The sequence below is a fragment of the Sceloporus occidentalis genome, unplaced genomic scaffold (assembly GCF_023333645.1).
Source record: "Sceloporus occidentalis isolate IW3139 unplaced genomic scaffold, rSceOcc1.0.p SCAF_13, whole genome shotgun sequence".
NCBI lineage: Eukaryota > Metazoa > Chordata > Lepidosauria > Squamata > Phrynosomatidae > Sceloporus > Sceloporus occidentalis.
Window position 1 is genome coordinate 914,602 of NW_028316993.1, and position 18,672 is coordinate 933,273.

Here is an 18,672-nt window from a genome sequence, read left to right on the forward strand (position 1 = left end):
CATAAGCTCACCTGGACTTTGCTCAATGGATGTTTAAATGTCTAGAGCAAGGGTGGGCAAAGGGTGGGCTGCATGCAGTCTCTGGAACCCCCCCCCCAAGATATATATATATATATATATATATATATATATGGAAAAAAGTATTCCTTTGGAAAGCAACCAAGTGAGAATGCCCCCAAGTCTCTGAGATGCCATTTGGATGATTTGGTGGACAATTTTTTTTTCTGATCTATTTATTGATTTTGCAGGAGCCAATGTGTGTGTCCAAGGTCTTCTGGAGTGAGCTGATGTGGCCTCCTAGCCTTCCGCAGATTTTTTACCATTGTTCCCCTCTTTTAGACACTGGTTACTGGGGAGGTAGAAAGGGAAGGAGACCTGTCCAGCATCACCCCTCAGGTCATGTGTTCACACACTCTGGAAGCTCTGTAGCTGTAAATCCATCCATTATAATGTGTGTGGTTTGTGGGCAGGCGGAAAAAGAAAGAGGTTCTGCTACACCAGGGATGGCCTCACTTTGCTGAGCTGATGTTGTGGGAAGGATTACGCCTCACGGAGAGGCTGGCTGGCTGCAGGATGGAGGACATCTGGAGCCGCCGTGGAAGCAAGCGCCGTGCCAGCAGAAGCAGCCTCTGTGCTGGGAGGCAGTGGCTTTGGATCACCTTAAAGAGCAGGGCTTGGCAAGAAAAAGACGGCCTGACATATAGACAGACTGACTGACCAGCCAACCTGCCAGGGGCCACGATCCACCTAGGGCTCCCCCCCACAGACACACACTTCATGCAGCAGCTTTCTCAAAATAAGTGGCATAGTTCTGTTCCTTTCAGTAAGGGTTGGAAAGGAACACTCCCTGGAGGACTGTGGCCGACATCAATTAGTGTGCGGGAAGCCAAAGGCATGTTCCACCTCAGGCCCTGTGGGGCTGAAGCCTTCCCTTATAAACTCCCCCCTCCATTAAAGGAGTGTCTATGGCCAAGAGCAAGAGAGACAGAACATGCCAGAAAAAGGAGTCGCAGCATGGTCCATCCATATTCCCCATTTTGCACACCCACGCGGGGTCTGGGTAACATCAAGTGGAAGAAAACAGCCCAACTGGGAAGAAAAGAGAGTAAAAAGACAAACAGAGCCACACGCCCTTTGAGCTCAAATCATCCAAGTTGGATCTCAAGCGCAGAATCCATGGCGCTTCTGAAATCAAATGATGAGGCGGATTTGGGAGCCCCGGATTTTGCCAGCTTACTTGCCACACACAAACACAAGACACTCACTTCCTGCCCTAAGGCAAGACCTGGATTCAGGGATGGCGGCCAGGCAACCCTGGCACCCTGCCCTCCAAAAACAGCTGGTTCCATCTGGCTGTGGCACAATGCCAGTCTCCTGTTTATCTTCAACGTTCTCGGCTCCAGCCCTGAAGGAGGCTCCGGAGAGATATGGGGTTTTCGGACTGGAGCCCTGGCAATAGGATGCAAAGAGGAGAAGGAGCAGCAGCAAATGGAATTATATGTAGAAGAGCACAAGGTAGAGTGAATGGGATTATATATGGGGGCAATGGGGCAGCCTTTACGCTAAACAGACTCTAAAAGTAGTCACTGTATAAAAGATTTAGGGCACTCTTAACTGGGGAGGGAGGGAGGAAGAAGGGAGGTAGAGGAGAATATTCAAAACTGCACCGCACTCTTAGCAGATGTCTCTTCATCCCACTGTCCTCCAGTCTAAAATATGTTGCCCACCATTCAGCTTGTTGTAGTGCTTTGAGCATTGGACTGACTCTGGAGACCAGGATCTAAATCCCAGCTCAACTTGTCAATTCACTGGATAACCTTGGGCAAGTCACACTCTTGCAGCCTCAGAGGATGGCATTGGCAAACCTCCTCTGAAGAAACTTGCAAAGAAAACCACATGATAGGTTTGCCATAGGGTCACCATGTCGGAAACAACTTGAATGCACACACAACAACAACAACCAACAACAACAACAACAACAAACCACTCACTCTAGAGTTCTCCCAGGAAAGCCTGCATCCCTTCCAGTTTCTTAAACTTCATGGTCCCATGCCTATCTGTTACTGCTATGCCCTGCACATGACCTAGCCCTCAATCATAGAGTCGTTGAGTTGGAAGAGACCCCAAGGGCCATCCAGTCCAACTCACTGCCATACAGGAACACACAATCAAAGCACCCCTAACAGATGGCCCTCCAGCATCTATTTAAAGACCTCCAAAGAAGGAGACTCCCCAACTCTCCAAGGGAGTGTGTTCCGCTGTCGAACAGCTCTTGCCGTTAGGAAGTTCTTCCTAATGTTTAGGTGGAACCTCTTTTCCTGTAGTTTGTATCCATTGCTGTTCTATTCTCTTCTCTGGAGCAGCAGAAAACAAGCTTGCACCATTCTCAATATGACACCCATTTAAATATTTAATCAGGGCTATCATACCACCTCTTAACCGACTCTTTTCCAAGCAAAACATACCCAGTTCCCATAAGGCATGGTTTCCAGACCCTTCACCATATTGGTCGCCCTCCTTGGGACACGCTTCAGCTATCAACATCCTTTTTGAACTGCCCCAAACTTTTCTCACCACATGGATCATACAACCCTACTGACATGTCCTGCACCTGCCTTCCATCATTACAGCACAACAGTGATTGAGGCACTCACATTCATATCAAGGGGTCAGCCACTAAAAATGGGTCAAGGCACTGGCAAGTGGGTGAGCAGGTGAACAACTGGCAGATAGGAGGAAGATGATGATGATGGAGCAAGGAGACAGTCTAGCTGAGGCCGGCTGGTGCAGTGGGTAGGAAGGAGGGGAAGGAATAGTGCCCTGCCCTGTTCTTAAGAAAATGCCATTAACTTGGCAGATATGTGTGTGTGTGTGTTGATGCCAACCACCTGCACAGCAATGGAAAACGGTGCAAAGCATGATCAAGGAGTTAGCAGCTGGACCCAAATATCATTCGAAGACCTCTAAGCTCACCTCTAGATGGAAGTGCCACCAGGAACGGTTTGCGTCTAGGCTGCCCAACAACAGAAAGGTACAGGGAGTAAATATTCTGACATGTAGACATAAAGATGCACTGTAACCTTTCCAGAGGTGTGTGTGTGTGTGTGTGTGTGTGAGAGAGAGAGAGAGAGAGAGAGAGAGAGAGAGAGAGAGAGCACCCATGTAACAGGGTGACACTACATCTGACAGAGACCTACAGATCCCACCCTCCGCATTCACAAAAGGAAAGGGACTACCCGCTTGGCCTGCCACCACCAAACAGAACCAGCAGGTCGCACATCCAATTGCCAAGGTGGGGTGCAGCTTCCCCACCCACAGACCCCTGTGGAAACTAAAACAAGCTGTCTTCTAAGTCCCCCCAGAAATACTCACAGACGCGGAATCCAGGACCCCCCTCGGCTGGCCGGCCATTCTCCCCACTGTACAAGGTGGTGGCATTGCCTGGTTCACAGTGGTTGGTGCAATGCCCTCCACTACAATGCACGCGGCAGATCATGGGGGTAAAGAGGACCTTGACTCGCTGGGCACCCACTGGCAGGTGATGCCAGCTGAGCAGGAACACCCCAGCTAGCAGGAGGTGGCAATCCAGGACCATGGCTCCCAGTGAGCGAGTGGAGCAAGGAGCCCCAGCCAGCAGAACAGATCAGGCAAGAGATGAAACACAGCACCCACCGTGAACGCAGGGACCCACAGCTAATTGAAAGCAGCCAGCCGGGCAGCAGGGGGTGGGGGGTGGGCACTGGGCCAACAACAATGTTTACGAGGGACCACAGCCGGGAATGTTAACTCTTCGGCTGCTTTCCACAAGCTCAGAGGAAACCTGGCTGCCTTCCTTCTTTGGCATCCAAATGGAAAGACCTTCCTTGGAAGGGCAGCTCCACCCCTCTGCAACCCTACACACCCAGCCTGGAAAACCAGGTGCCAGCAAGAAAGCAGGCTCTGCCTATGTCCCCGAAGCTGCCACCACCGCACCCCACCAACTTCAGCAAGCATTTGTTAAGACGTCAGGCAGCAGCACTGTCATTTGGCAACGCACACGCCCTGCAGCCCAAACCCTCCTCCTCCTCTCTCCCCCTCTACAACAAAGTCACCAAACTTTTTCTTGGGTTTGCTCACTAGTGCCCTCCTGCTGCACTTGTTCCACACACAGCTCCATCCCATACAATGCCATCTCCTGTGCCCACCTCACCAGGTGCGGCCTTTCCAGAAAGCCGGGTGGCACTGAGATACCTCTTCTCCACACCCCAAAGAGGAGACTTGTGACTGCTTCTCCCCAGTTTGAGCTCTCATCTCTACTCCCTTCACTGCCTCCAGGATTGAGCCTTAAAGGAGACGGCCTCCTCCTCCATTCCTGTCTTCCCTTCCCTTCCTGCTCATTCACAGATCTAGGAAAGTTAAGCCTATCCTGCAGCCCAGACCCTGTCCCTTCCACTCTGCTGCCCCATCCCCAACTTTTAAGTGCAAGATTTCAAAGGCACACAGTTGGGGCCGAGAATGGGCCCAGGCAAGCCAGCCCTCATCTCCCTCCCCTTAGCCGCTGCTGGATCCACTCAGAATGGCTTTGGTTGGATTTCTTCCAGAGAGATACTCTCCCCCCCTCGACTACCACAGCAGCAGCAGCAGCTGTTCCCAGCTGAAGAAACCCCCCCCCCCAAATAAATTCCTAGCAAGCACAGGTGGGTGGAAAGAGGGCAAACATCTGTGCCAACAGAAGGAGGAGACTCGGAGGTGGGTGCTCAGCCAGAGCCAGCTGCAGCCTGGCACTGATGTGCATCCCCAAATTCTCTCCTCCCAAACTAGAAAAGTCCTTCCCCGTGCACTTTCTTCCTTCATAGAATCAGGAGAAACGTCCTATCTTCTGCTATAGGAAAAAAGAGAGGGCAAAAAATGCAGGATCAAGGGATGAGGGTCCCAAATGTATGAGAGTCCCTTTTCATCAAATGCGTGTGTAAGGGAGAATGTGTGCATGCAAAATGCATCACACCCTCCTGCTGGGACAATGTACCAAGAGTGCAATGGGAGGTGGTGGGCTCTCCAGGGAGGAAGCAGGATTTGGGGCAGTGTGCGCGCGTATGGGGAGCAAGTTTTTTTCTTTCTTTCTGCAAAAGCAAGGCTACCTCCCCTTTCCTTCCAAGCCTCACCCTCCCATCTGAGCTTAGCCTGACATCATCTGGAAAAAGTCGGCCAAGAGTGGGGGTGGGAGGTGGGGCATGGAACAATTGCCGGATCCAGAGGGGGTGGGGATTGCACTGCTGGACATGGGAAACTCTTCTAAAAAATTGCAATTGTTGGGGGGGGGGGGGAGAGAGAAAAGGAGGAAGAAGAGGAGGAGGAACAGCTACCTAAGCCATCCCCACTCCAGTTCTTCTTCCTTGCCTCCCTTCTCCACACTGTTCCACCCAATCCTGCTTTGCTCCTCCAAGGAAAAGGCAGGGAGCTGTCTCCCACACACTCATATAGGCTCTCCACATCTATCAGCAAGAGGTAGACAAGCTGGGAAAAATCTTTGCACCACAGAGCAGCACCCTGCTAAGATTTCAAGGAATGGGGCAGGGAAGAGTTTCACCTCTTCCCCCATTGGAATAACTAAGGTGTGAAACTTGGAGCAGTGGGGGCAAGGGTTGATGGCCCTCTTCAATGGATCAGTGGGTAAAATGTGGCCTGTGGGCCACATGCAACTGCAAGGGCTGTTTTTGTGGCTTCCGGGGCTTGAAATCTTAAGGGAGCATGGATGGGCATTTTTGCCACATTGCCTCCCTGGAGTCACTGCATGTCCAGGAGAGACCCTTTTATGAAAAAGAGTCTGTTTTTTACAAAACAGGAAGGCTCAAAGGTTGCCCATCTCTGCTTTAATGGTGGCTCCAGGGTGACACAACTATCTTCCCAGTTGCAGAAATTGGGGCAGTCTGTGATCTTGAACAGAATCGATGCTGCTGTTTCTTCCCCACTCCCAGAAGAAAAATAATTTCCCTCTTTTGGATCCCAACTCAAACTCAACCTCCCAGTCTGCCCCACACTGCCACCTTCCCAGTGCCTTGCCCCCTCCACCTGTACCCTGTACCGTGGGGCCTTCGAGTTGCTCGGGCAGCGTGTCCGGGAGGGCCATTGTGGCCACTATCAGGGCGGGAGGCCAGGTGCTGGGCCAGGATCACAGCCATCTTCTCAGAGGGGTCCAAAGCCTTTCGCCTCTTCAGCACAATCTGGAGCTCCGTCAGTCTAAAAAAAAAGTGGCACAGAGGGGGTCAATGGTGGCAGTTGCCTGAGATTCTTGGATGCCCCTTTTTGAGATCGCCCATCTTTAATCAACGAGAGCGGCAGCCCAAACCATCCTTTCTACAGATCACACCCAAAATACTGACTCCACTGCTGAAAGAAGGTGCAGAGAGGGAAGGATGCCCAAAGTCGGGTTGCACAGATTCTTGCCTGATTCTCACACTGAAATTATGACTAAGCCATCTTGATTCTTACTCATCTCCCAATCCCATTGTACTGACCCATGATGTCCAAAAACCTTTTGGAAGTGAAAGTATGTCATATACAGTATATCAGATCACCATCATGACATGTGAAGCTCATTGGCAAGCTGAAAAAAACTCACAAAGACTGGTGAGGTGGGCCTTCTTCTATAAGGAAGCTAAGCTGATTCCTCCTCTGTGTTTTCACATCTCTAGTACTAAGGCTTTCCAAAATTTAACTTAAGGCTTGTTGTTTTTCATGTGCCTCCAAGTTGACTCTAAATTATGGGAGCCCTGTCATAGGGTTTTATGGGGGAGATTTATTCAGAGGAGGTTTGCCATTGCCTTTGACTTGCCTAGAATTGCTGCAAATTTCCATGGCTGAGCATTAATCTGAACCGTGTTTTCCCAAAGCTGTAGCCTAACATTCAAATCACCAGACCATGCTGGCTAGGCACAGGTTAAGGTTCCTGGTACTTTCTGTCCTAGATCCCTATTACATTAGCAACCTTCCCAGTTTTCTTGGGGGGGGGGGGGGGGGGGAAGCAACATGTTTTTATTAAAACAAATCACCAATTAACCACTGAATCATTGAAGAACTCTTGGGTGAATGTTATCCAGATGTGGGAACTAGTTATTTCATTTCATTCACCTCCAAAAAACGTCCTCACTGTCGCTGTTCTTTGTCAACATTTTTAGATGGGGTGGGGATCAAGCAGCCTTCCAGATTTTGTTGGATTGCATCTTCCAGCATTTCTCACCCTTGGCTATGCTGGCTAAGCCTGCTGGGAGCTGCAGTCCAACATCTGGAGAGCCACATGATTCCCATCCCTGCTTTAGATAAACATCCTCAAAGCAAAAGCTCAAGCACTCATGATATAATGAGGCAAACAAATTCCTTCATGTTTTTGATGCAAAGAATTCTTTCATCTTCTTGGCCATCTCACTATCCTCCTGTTCCTTTGTCTTCTAATGTCCCAATCCCTGTGTATCATAGCCTCACTAATCCCTGAGATGCTATTTTTAACACAGTTACTGCCTTCTTTTCACTGTTATGTTTCTGTACAGTTCTCTTTCTCCACTCATCTTATTACAAATGGGAGCCTCAATGCAATTGTTTATCCCAGCAAGAGGAGAGAGCCATTAAATTGGCTGCCGAACGCAAGCCAATGCTTCTATAAATCTCATTATCTCAATGGGCTTACTTTAATTAGGACTAACAAACTGGATTTAGCTCTTGTAGTTTGATTTCTCTGACATCGCCCTCCCAGCCTTCCTCACCAATAGCTATGCTGGCAAGGGCTGCTAGGAGTTGCAGTCCAACTACCTCTGGAGCGCTGAAGGATTCCCACCTTTAATCTAGTGGGCAATTGCTGCTCCTGAAAGCTCCCTGGAGCAGTCGACTTCATTTTTTGATCACAACAAATATTATGAAAGTCCCGTAGGTCTGAGCAATTCTCGAGAATCCCAGTGACTGCAAATGTAGTCTTGGGCTCTCAGGTGGACCACACAATTCCCACCTTCACTGACTTGGTGTTTTCATGGTAGAGCAAGAGGGCAAAGGCTGTCCTCTCTCTGCCACCAAAGGGATCTAGCATAGGATTAGAGGTTTCTACCAGGATGTTTGTAACTGGGGATAGCAAGAAGGGAAAGGTCCAATCCATGCCTGCCTCCCCTTCATTACAACTCACGTCAGAGGCTGCCAACGCACAGCTGCAGAATGCAGAGGTGGCTTGGTGAACTGTGGGGTCAACGTGGTGGTGGCAGCAGAGAATTCACAGCGGGGCCCCATGAATCCTGGGCGGCAGGTACACTGCTGGGGGGCTTTGCATTGGCCCCCATGCCGGCATCGAGGGGTGCAGATAGCTGGGGAAGAGGAAAGAGATCAAGCAGAGCACTCATCACACCAAAGCCTTCCAGAGCTTCTAAGCTTCAACCTGCCAGCCACCTTACCACTCCCCATAGTTCTTGCAAGGGGAAGAGCTCTGGCTGAGCAGGACAGCACAGGGCTGGAAGGCCAAAGCTGTCATGCCTCGCACCTACCTCTCCACCAGTTCAATCCCAAATTGAGCAGCCCAGTCCTGGGTTAGGCTGGGAAAAGCCGATTCCCATTTGAGACCCTGGACAGCAACTTCTGCCAGTCAGAACAGAGACTATTGAGCCAGACCAATCCATGGTATAAAATAATAGTAATGGGTCCAGAAGCCAATTTTCTCTTCTTGGGTCACTCTGGTGGCCACAATGACTACCAGAAATGCCAAAGGGAGGTGGGAGTTGAAAGGGGCCTGAAAAGCTATTTCTGGTTTTGAAAAAATGGTATCCTCATCATCATCATCATGTTAAACATTGCAGGGTAGGCCTGCAACCTATTTAAAAGACAAACTACCACCCCTGGAATTTAAGGTATAGCCATAATAGTCTGGGAAATCAGTATGGAAAGGGATCTTGTGGCTCCTTTGAGACTGACTGAAAGAAAGAAGTTGGTAGCATAAGCTTTCGTAGAGTTCAGCCTCTTTCCTCAGATGCATGTTACTGCACTGGAGGAAGTAGGCTCACGTCTAGGAAAGCTCATGCTGCCAACTTCTTTCTTTCAGTCTCAAAGGTGCTATAAGATCCCTTTGCATATCACTCCTAGAGCCTTATATGCGGAGCAATGCACCACCATGTTCTTCATCCCAAAAAAGAACAGTCTGGAAAGTCTGGAGAGATTGAGGGATAGTTTAAAAAAACAGTTTTGGAGAGCCACATGTGGCCTTAAATTTGTACACTGCCTACCCTCTCTATATAAAGGCAACCTCCAGGTGAAGATGCTCTCCAAGGGAGGCAAGAGAGCTCCTGGATCTCTGGTGATAGGCTGTTGCTGCCATCTACAGGGTAACGGTGGGTCTGCAAAGTCCTTTAAAGATTTGGGACGGGGAGGGAGTTAACGTGCAGAATTACACACATTTGGGGGGAGTGGAGCTGACAAAGGCATCTCTTTAGAATTAAGCCTCAGCTATGGAATGTATGGACTTTGCTTGAGCATGTGCAGAATGCAGAATCACACAGTCCATTCCAACCCTCTACTGCTGAGAGCATCAGAAGAAGCCTTTGGCTGAACTGGACCCAACCAACCTTGGGGCTGGTATCCTATTTCCCGCAGTGGCTAAACTGATCAGCCTCTTGGGAAGACAGATGTGGGATGTAATGACAGCAGAGCTCTGCTTTCTCTTTCTTCCCCCTTCCCGCCTTTGTCCGCAGCTCAATTCGATTACTGCAAACTGAGTTCAAAGTGGAAAAGTGGTTTGCAGTCAGTTAACTCAGCACAGAAGAGGAGGGAAAAGCAAGCAGCATCTTGCCCTTCCCAGAAGGCTCAGTCAAAAGCAAACCACTGCAAACATCTCCCAGCTTCTGTTTTCTCCCTCATCAATAACCTTTTCCATCTTGACTACATTCTAGTGTTGCTTGGCTACATGTACCCAGTGTTCATCTGTGAAATGTTGGAGGGCATGTAAATCCCATGCACCGTGCAAGGAAATAGGAACACCTCCACTTCAAAATAGAGCATATGCCTTCTGGCAGACTTGAACTGTAGTACTTACTCATCCAGGCCTCAAACTCAAGGCACTGATGCACAACAAAGGACCAGTCTCACAGAGGACAATAAGTCCTCTCCACTTTGGGGGATCAGGATGGGGGTCATGCCCCTTGAAAGTAAAAGTTGTGTGTCTAAATTTGACACCCAGTCCTGGCTTTTGGAAACTCAGATATTGATGCGTTCTAAAAACATTTGCAGCTTTGTACTGATTCCTTCCTTTTAAAAAATTGTTTTTAACCCATTTTGATTGCCAGAATTGTAGAATGTAGAAAACCTTCCACTCATGAATATTTGGAATGGGGGCAATGGACACCTAGTAACTCTGGTCCAAAACACATTGCAGAAATAATCCTGTTTGAGACTACTTTAACTGCCCTGCTCAGTGCTAGAGAATCCTGGGAATTGTAGTGTATTGTGGCAGCAGAACTCTCTGGCAGAGATGGCTAAATGTCTCACTAAACTACAGTTCCCAAAATTCCCTAGCACTGAGCCAGGGTAGCTAAAGTGATCTCAAACTGGATTGTTTCTACCGTGTGTTTTGGACCAATGCGCCAGTACCTGGAGATGTATGTTCTCTCTCTCCTCATCCCTTCATACCTTTGGTGCACTTCCCAGTCTTGGGACCAAGGGACCAGCCAGGACAGCAGCTCTCACCACAGGTGTTGGGTCTGGAAAGAGAAATAAGTCAGGGAAAGGACAAGAGGCAATGAAATGGGCAGCCCACCTGAGCAATGCACATATATGCACGCTGGAGAGAACTAGGCAGAGAAAGTGTCTGTACCAGGATGGAGGAGTGGAAGGAGGTGTAAAACCTAAACTGCTAACCAAGGCCCTATTCAGAGAGTGAAAATATTCCAGGATGATGAATCTGGGTTGAATCTCTGTTCTTCACATTCATCCCAAATGCACCCGATTTAAGTTTTCGGGGGGGGGGGCTGCCAAAAACCTCCACTTAACCCAGGATAATCAATACTGTTTTCCCTCCAAGTCGTTAAAAAAGATTTACACTGTCAGCAGTGTGAATAACTGATACAAACAGGCCTGGGATAATTTGGGATTAAACTCTGCATGCCTTGAATGCATTTTGAATACATTTCCATCGTTGACTCCATGTTTATTTGAGCGCTTGCACATGTGAGCAATTGAACCCCAAGAGATGTGCACAGATGAGGTTCCACAGTGTGAATAACAAACGCAGAAGGCCTCATTCACACGTCATTTTTTTTTTTACCAAGATGGTGTGAATAACCTCACTCATGCTTTCCGGGTTTGTTATTCACACCATGGAACTGCATCTTTCCAGAAGCTGCATCACTCTGCATCTCTGTGGGTTTGGTTGCTCACATGTGTGCGCACCCATGCCTTGTTCCAGAACCCAATGGCACCCCTCAGCCAGACAAAGACCAATCAAGTGCATTTGGGATGAATGTGAACAACCCAGATTCATCCTGGATTATTTTCACTCTTTGAATAGGGCTTTGGTTAGCAGTTTAGGTTTTTACACCTTTATTCAGGATGTGTGTGAACAACAAAGTTTCATCCAGAATACATCCTGGATTATTTTTTATCATGTAACTGGATGATCCCACAAGCCTCCTGGGCTTTGGTCCCATTTGTTTCAAGGAAGACAGAGGTAGGCAACATACGAGTAAACCCTGGACGTCAGAGGAAGATGGGAGCCAAGAGGGAGTGGAATGGGATACCAGGGCTGGCTTCCTCCTACACAAGCGGCTCTGTCTGATGTCATCAACAGTTCCATCTGGGACTGGTGCCCCTCTTCCAAAATGACTTTAGCAGACAGTGCAGAGAGAAAGAGTGAGAGAGAACGGACAAAACCATTTGGCCTTTTTGCTTGCCAAACCCACTGGCCTGGCTTCCCTGTCCCTGGGAGGCGAGTAGCGGCACGTGAAGAGCGTGCGAGGAAACTGACGGTCAGCCATGAATCTAGGAATGCCACATGCTCCCTACAATTTCACTCTGTGGAACTGGAGCCGGGGGGGGGGGGGGGCGGGGAGACATCTTATCCTTTACCTCAGGCAGCAAAATGGTTTGGGTCAACCCTGTGCATGTGTGTGTTGTGCCTTCAAGTCGTTCTTGACATGTGGCAACCCTACCCTGGCATTTTCTTGGCAAGATTTGTTCAGAGGGGGTCTGCGTTTGCCTTCCTCTTGAGGCTGAGAGCGTGTGACTTGCCTGACATCGCCCAGTAGGTTTCATGGCTGAGCTGGGAATCGAACCCTGGTCTCCGGAGTTGTAGTCCAATGCTGAAACCACCATACTCTTCTGGCTCTGGGTCATCCCTATCCTCTCCTACATACCTGTTCACACACACTCTTTTTACATCTATGTCTCCTTGGGATTCCTCCCTGTCCCTTCTTTCTCATCGGATTGTCCCCAGATGAGTAAGTGCAACCTGCAAGCCAGGCCTAATTCTAAAAAGTCAGGGACCCAGGACTCAAACCTGCTTTAAAATTGCCTTTCCCCCCTTTCAGCCAAGGGTAACCCTGCTCCTTCTTCAAAATGTGTGAAGTGGGCTGTGGCCACTCATTGTGGTGAAGGGGTTGCAGAAATCATACAAAACATCCCTGAAGTTGGATTAAGGCAAAGGCTTTTGTGGTATCTTCTTCACAAAGGTGCTAACCAGCAGCTCCAATGGCAAGGCTGCAAGGAGAACACGGATGCAGCATCACTTACCTACATGCATTCTCCACCAATGAAAATACAGACACACTACATCTACTACAATGAAGAGCCACCATGATGTAGTGGTTTAAGCATTGGGCTATGACTCTGGAGACCAGGATTTGAGTCCCAGCTCAGCCCTGTAAACCCACTCGGTCAGCTTGGGCAAGTCATACTCTCTCAGCCTCAGAGGATGGCAATGGAAAACCCCTTCTGAAGAAACTTGCCAAGAAAAGTCCATGCTAGTGTCACCTTTGGGTCGACTGTGAGTTTGAGTGTCACTGTGAACTGTGAGTTTCACAGTTTTTAATTCCACATAGTGGGAAAGGAGGATTTCTTCTAATCCGTTAGGATTGCCTTCAGAATGACTTGAAGGCACACAACAACAACGAATAGCTACAATCCACCATATGCTCAGCGTAGTGCACCTGCACACAAAATAGCAACATTACACAACACATGTCAGCGACTAAGTGCTGTTGTACAACTCAGGATATATGACACATAATTACAATGCTCTGTGTACAACTGCAATACCCGATATATAATGCACAGCGGCAAGGCATAAAGCACAAGATGCAGCTGCAACATGTGAAAGCAAGGCACAGTTCAGGGCAAGGACATGCTGTCTCCACACCTCTGTTTCTGCAGCTATCTGCAGTATGCGTCTGTTGTGTAATGGTGACCTTTGGGGTCCACAGCATGACACCCATGTGCCTACCTTTGGTACGGGAGGAGACAAAGATGCACTCCAACCAGAAAGAGGTTTAGCTTGCTTACATTTGTCGGATGCCCTTTTAGAAGCCACCCAAGCTGTCAGCCATCCCTACATTCTTGGGGCAGTGAGTTCCACAGTTTTAATTCTGCAAGGAGGAAAAGGAGCATTTCTTCTCTGCAATGAACAATGCCAGACGCAGACACTGGGCTGTAGCATCATGATGAGACAGACTGGAAAACCGTCCCCCCAGCCCCGCACCCACACAACCCACAGATGCTCATAACATCTTTTCTTCATGGAGGGGGGCTTTTTGTCCCCAAGGCCTGGATGGGCCCTGTTTGCCACCTGGGCCCCCCTCCAACCCTTCCAACCCCTGCTGTCCTGGCTCCCTTTTCCTCTTCCACCCCCCACCTCTTCGCCAACAAACATCTAATTCCTGACATTCTTGCCCTGACCGGGACTTGAGTTACTAAGTGGATTTGCAGCAGCAGCCCCACAGCAGACGGAGGGGCGGAAGGAAGGAAAGAGGGCCTTTGCTGGGGTCTCAGAAGGCAGGCAGACTGCGGGGGAGGAAGAAGAAGAGAAGGAGGGGGGTCCTGGAACCATCCAGCCCACCCCCCAATGCTCCCAGAGAAGAAAAGAGGCTGCCACAGCTGGATGAGAAAAGTAACAGCCCCTGCAAGACAACCCCCCCCCCTTGACATGGATAGGGGTCCCACACACTTCCAATGCACCCCAGCAGCACCTGATCTCCTCCTTTGGAGGGCTTTTTAAACAGAGGCTGGATGGCCACCTGCTTTGGGTGCTTTGAGTGTGAGTTCCTGCATGGCAGGAGGTTGGGTTGGATGGCCTTTGGGGTCTCTTCCAACTCTAGGATTCTAGGGCTGCATCCACACTGCAGAAATAACCCAGTTTGGCCTTGGCTCCATGCTTGTGGAATTCTGGGCACTGTAGTTGGTTGTGGCACCAGAAGATTGGGTGCCACAATCAACTACGGTGCCCATTCCATAGCATGGAGCCAAGGCGGTGAAAGTGGGTTCTTTCTGCAGTATGGATAGACTTATGATTCCTGATGGGGCAAGGAGAGGGCGAGCAAAACACGTAAGCACTCCCCTGAGCATGTGCAAAGAGCCTCTTCCTCACACCAACCATTAGTTAGAAGGCTGTCCCAGGCAGAGTTCAGCAAGATTTGCTGTACTTTTTCACACACATCCTTCTTCTTGGAAACCCCAATCTCCTCCTTGGTCCCACCCCAAAACTTGGCAGCCCCCCGATTGATCAGCCTCAGGCAACAGTTGAGAGGAGAGGGCAACCCCAGGCCAAGGCAAGACACTGCCATCCCAGGATCCCTCCTGTCCTTAGCAGAATTCAAAGATATGGCTCTGTGAGTCTTCAGGCCAATCTGGAGAGAGAGAGAGGTCTTGTGCCACTCCTGAGACTCATGGAAAGAAAGAAGTTGGCAGCATGAGCTTTCCATATGCAAGTTTGCTTCCACAGAGAGATTGGAAGGCATCAGATGCATTCCTCCAAATGCATCTGAGGAAGTAGAGTGAAGTCTAGGAAAGCTCATGCTGCCAACGTCTTTCTTTCCATGAGCCTCAAAGGTGCCACAAGCTCTCTCTGCTCCTTCCCAGAGGGGCTGGAAGAGGGAAGCACTTTCCAGCAAGGCTCCGCTGCCTTTTCCAGCTGGGGCCCTCTATCCCCTCCTGTCCCCCCAAAGCCCCGATCTGGCCCGGATGGGAAGAGCAGCCGCCCTGCCTCGCTCGCTCGCTCGATCGCTGGCTGGCCGGCCAAGGAAGCCTCCGGAGGAGGCCTAGGCTGGGCAGCCCCCCTGCCCTCCAGCGATGCCCCTGGGCTGGGCAAGAGGAAACCCACCCAGCCCTTGGCAGCCAAGGGTCCCGAAAGAGTGGGCGCTGGGACGCCCCCTCGGGGCCAAGGCCCCCTCCTGCCTCCCGGGCGGCCTCCTGAGGGCATCCCTGCCCCAGCATCCCTGGGCATCCTGGGCACGGAGGGCAGATGGGGGATGGAGAGGGAAAGGGGAGTGGAGGAGGAGGGGGGATTGGGGGAAATATGGGGGAATTGGAAGGAAGATGGGGAAGATGAAGGAGAGATGGAGGGGCAAAGGGAAGGCATATGGGGGAGATGAGGCAAATTGAGGGTGAGATGAAGAGGGAAGTGTCTTTGGAGCGGAGATGGGAGGGAGAGATGAAGGGAGAAATTGGGGGGCTGGAGAGGGGAGAGAAAGGGAGACTGGGATGGAGGGGAGATGGGGGCCCTGGGGTCTGCCCTCCTCCCCTGCTTTACCTGGCTGCCTTGGGGCTGGTCCTCCTCGTTGGCTCCCTCCCTCCTCTGGTCCTCGGGGGGCCGTCGGGGGGCAGAGCCTGGGGTCCCCCCGGAGGGTCTGAGCCTTGGGCGGCCGGGAGGAAGAGGAGGAGGAGGATCGGGGCTGCGGCCAGGAGGCAGAGGGTGCCCAGAGCCACCGCCGCCGTCGGGGCTGGCATCCTGCTGCTGCTGCTGCTGCTGCTGCTGCTGCGGGGCATGGAAGGAAGGGGCCAGAGAAGGAGACAGAGAGAGAGAGGGGGGGGGCTGGACGGCCCCCTCCTCGGCTGCCAATGGCGCCCCGCCGGACTGGCCTGCCCTCCGGCCTCGCAGCCAATGGGCGCCCGACGGGGCGGGGCTGGACCCAGACGCAGGTGCTGATGCTTCGGATGCCTCTTGGCTGCCTCCGCACCGCGCAGGTTGCCCCGCTTCGATGCCGCTTGCACCGCCCTGGCGCCTTCTTACGGACTCTACGTCCAGCTTCTGCTCCAACCTCCTTCGCAGGAAGACTGAGGCTGCATCCACACGGGAGGAAATAACCCGGTTTGGCCCCGCTTTTCAGCATCCTGGCTCAAGGCTGTGGAATTCTGGGAACTGTTGTGGGGCCCAAAGGGAGTGTGTTTCACTGTCGAACAGCCCCGACTGTCAGGAAGGTCTTCCTAATGTTGAGCTGGAATCTCTTTTCCTGCAGCTTGCCTCCATTGCTCCATTGGGTCCTAGTCTCTGGAGCAGCAGAAAACAAGCTCGCTCCCTCCTCAATATGACATCCTTTCAAATATTTAAGCAGGACTAGGACTCTGGAGAAGGGGGTTCAATTCCCAGCTCAGCCTTGGAAACCCATTGGGTGAGTCACACTCTCTCAGCCCTAGAAAACCCCATCATAGGTTGAAAATGACTCGAAGGCACACAACAGCAATTCCATTGTAACTGCCATAGTTGCATCCTGGACTCATATTCTGGGAAACCAGAATTTCAGTCATCACTTGGCCTTGGAAACGTACTGTGCGATCTTGGGCCAGTCACACTCTCTCAGCCTCGGAGAAACACTGTGGCAAACCCCTTCTGAACTAATCTAGTGAAGCACCCCCTATTCTTGGTTTGTTTCTGCTGTAAGTCAGAAGTGACTGGAAGGCATACATCGGCAGCCAAGAGGGTTGGGAGCTTGGCCGGCTGCGAGTGTTATATACCTTGGCTTTTGGACACAGGGTTTGCTATTCTGCCTCAGGCAGCAAAATGCCCAAGGCTAGCGCATTGATCTGCGGTGCATTGATCTATCTTTTTGGCTAGATGTTATAGTCATTTCATGGGAATCCCAGACCCCAGCTGGCCATTGCTCTTCATGCCGAGTTGCCACGAAAAGCCTCTCCAGAATTCACTTTTGACCGCTGTTCATTTTCATCCAAACCCGAGCCTCATCTCTTTTGGCTCTGAAAAATTAGAGCATGGATCGGAAAGGAAAGCAGAAGCTTGTTATCGTTCGCAAGGCTTTAAGGATTTCATGGTGAAGTTTGCCAGTGGATCTGTGATAGTGCCCTCTTTTCCTCCCAGTGTTTGTGGAGCCAGGGCTCACCTTCTATTCTGCTCCACATCCACCTTCTGGCTGAAAGCAAGTGGACTATTAGATTCCTTGTCCCATTCCTTTAGCTAAGCGAAAAGGAATCATTGCCTTATTTCACCTTGCTCTGGAAACAGACCCTTTGGCTGAGATTTCACTCTTAATTTCCATGCGTGTGTATTTGAATGGCTAGCTGTAAGCAACTGCTGTTGGTTCTTAATGCACAACACTTAATGGCATCACCGGGGGCCATTCCTAGGTCTCTGTTATTAACTCAAAAACCTCAGGGCCTGAGACAATTCTGGTGTCATAGTTCAAGCATTGGACTATGACTCCAGAGACCAGGGTTCAAATCCCGGCTCGGCCGTAGAAACCCATGGGGTGACTCTGGGCAAGTGCCACTCTCGCCGTCTCAGAGGATGGCAATGGCAAACCTCCTCTGAAGAAAGTTGCCAAGAAAACCCCATGATGGGTTCATGTTAGGGTTGCCGTAAGTCGGAAATGGCTTGAAGGCACACAACAACCAACCCTAGGTAGATATCCCACTCTCTTCCATGCCAGCATTCTCTGAAGATGCTGGCGAAACGTCAGGAATAAACTCTTCTAGAACATGGCCACAGAGCCTGAAACACCCACAAAAAACTATGGATGCCAGCCATGAAAGCCTTCGACTTCACTAGGTAGGTATGTCTGCACATCCTGTTATTTCAGTCGCAGGCCTCATGGGTTTCCCGCCTGCTGTTCCCAAGGGGTCTCCATGCCCAAGATCAATACAGCACATTTCTGCCTCCCCTCCTTCTGAGGCCAGACCCTCCTGTCTGCTTCTCCTGTCCCTGAACCGGAAATGCCAGCAAGAAGGACGCCAGGGAATTGTTGTCCTAAAGAAAGCATGTCGCAGGAGGAGGCACGCTCCCTCCTGTTTTTTCAAAGACCCCAAAGCCCTCAAATTTCCTGTGCAAATGTATCCCCTCCCAGATCACCTCCTCATTCTGGGCCCCTTGAGCAAACCTCTAGGTTTGGGCTTCTTTTCTAACACTGATGCTGATCGGAGGGCTTAAATTGCCCTTCTAAGGAGAAGGAAAGAAGGCTGCAAAAACCTTCTCCACTGTAGGGTAGCCAGCTCAGGACTATCCCATGCCCTGACATTTCAGGGCCCCGAACCTGAGATCAAGGGATGGGGGAATACCCCTTATGATGTCACAGGGGCTGACCCTGGTGATGCTATTCAGCATGACACCTCAGGCATTAACCAGAGTTGCACTGCGCAGAGTTTGTTAAAGAAATACCAAGACTAATATAGGTAATACTCACATTTGCAAAGTCCTCGACAGTGAAAAGCCTTTGCACAATGGCCTCTTAGGCCCAC

General features: G+C 50.5%; 1 protein-coding gene across 2 annotated transcripts in view; it reads right to left on the reverse strand.

The window, feature by feature from the left end:
- Nucleotides 1–3,653, reverse strand: part of LTBP4 (latent transforming growth factor beta binding protein 4) — a 32,811-nt gene extending 29,158 nt beyond the window's left edge. For both annotated transcript variants that reach the window (XM_089479342.1, XM_089479341.1), the window contains exon 1: nt 3,373–3,653. In XM_089479342.1, coding sequence (XP_089335468.1) covers nt 3,373–3,595 — 223 coding nt within the window. In that variant the 5' untranslated portion in view covers nt 3,596–3,653. The remainder of the gene's footprint in view (nt 1–3,372) is intronic.
- Nucleotides 3,654–18,672: the final 15,019 nt, after the last annotated feature.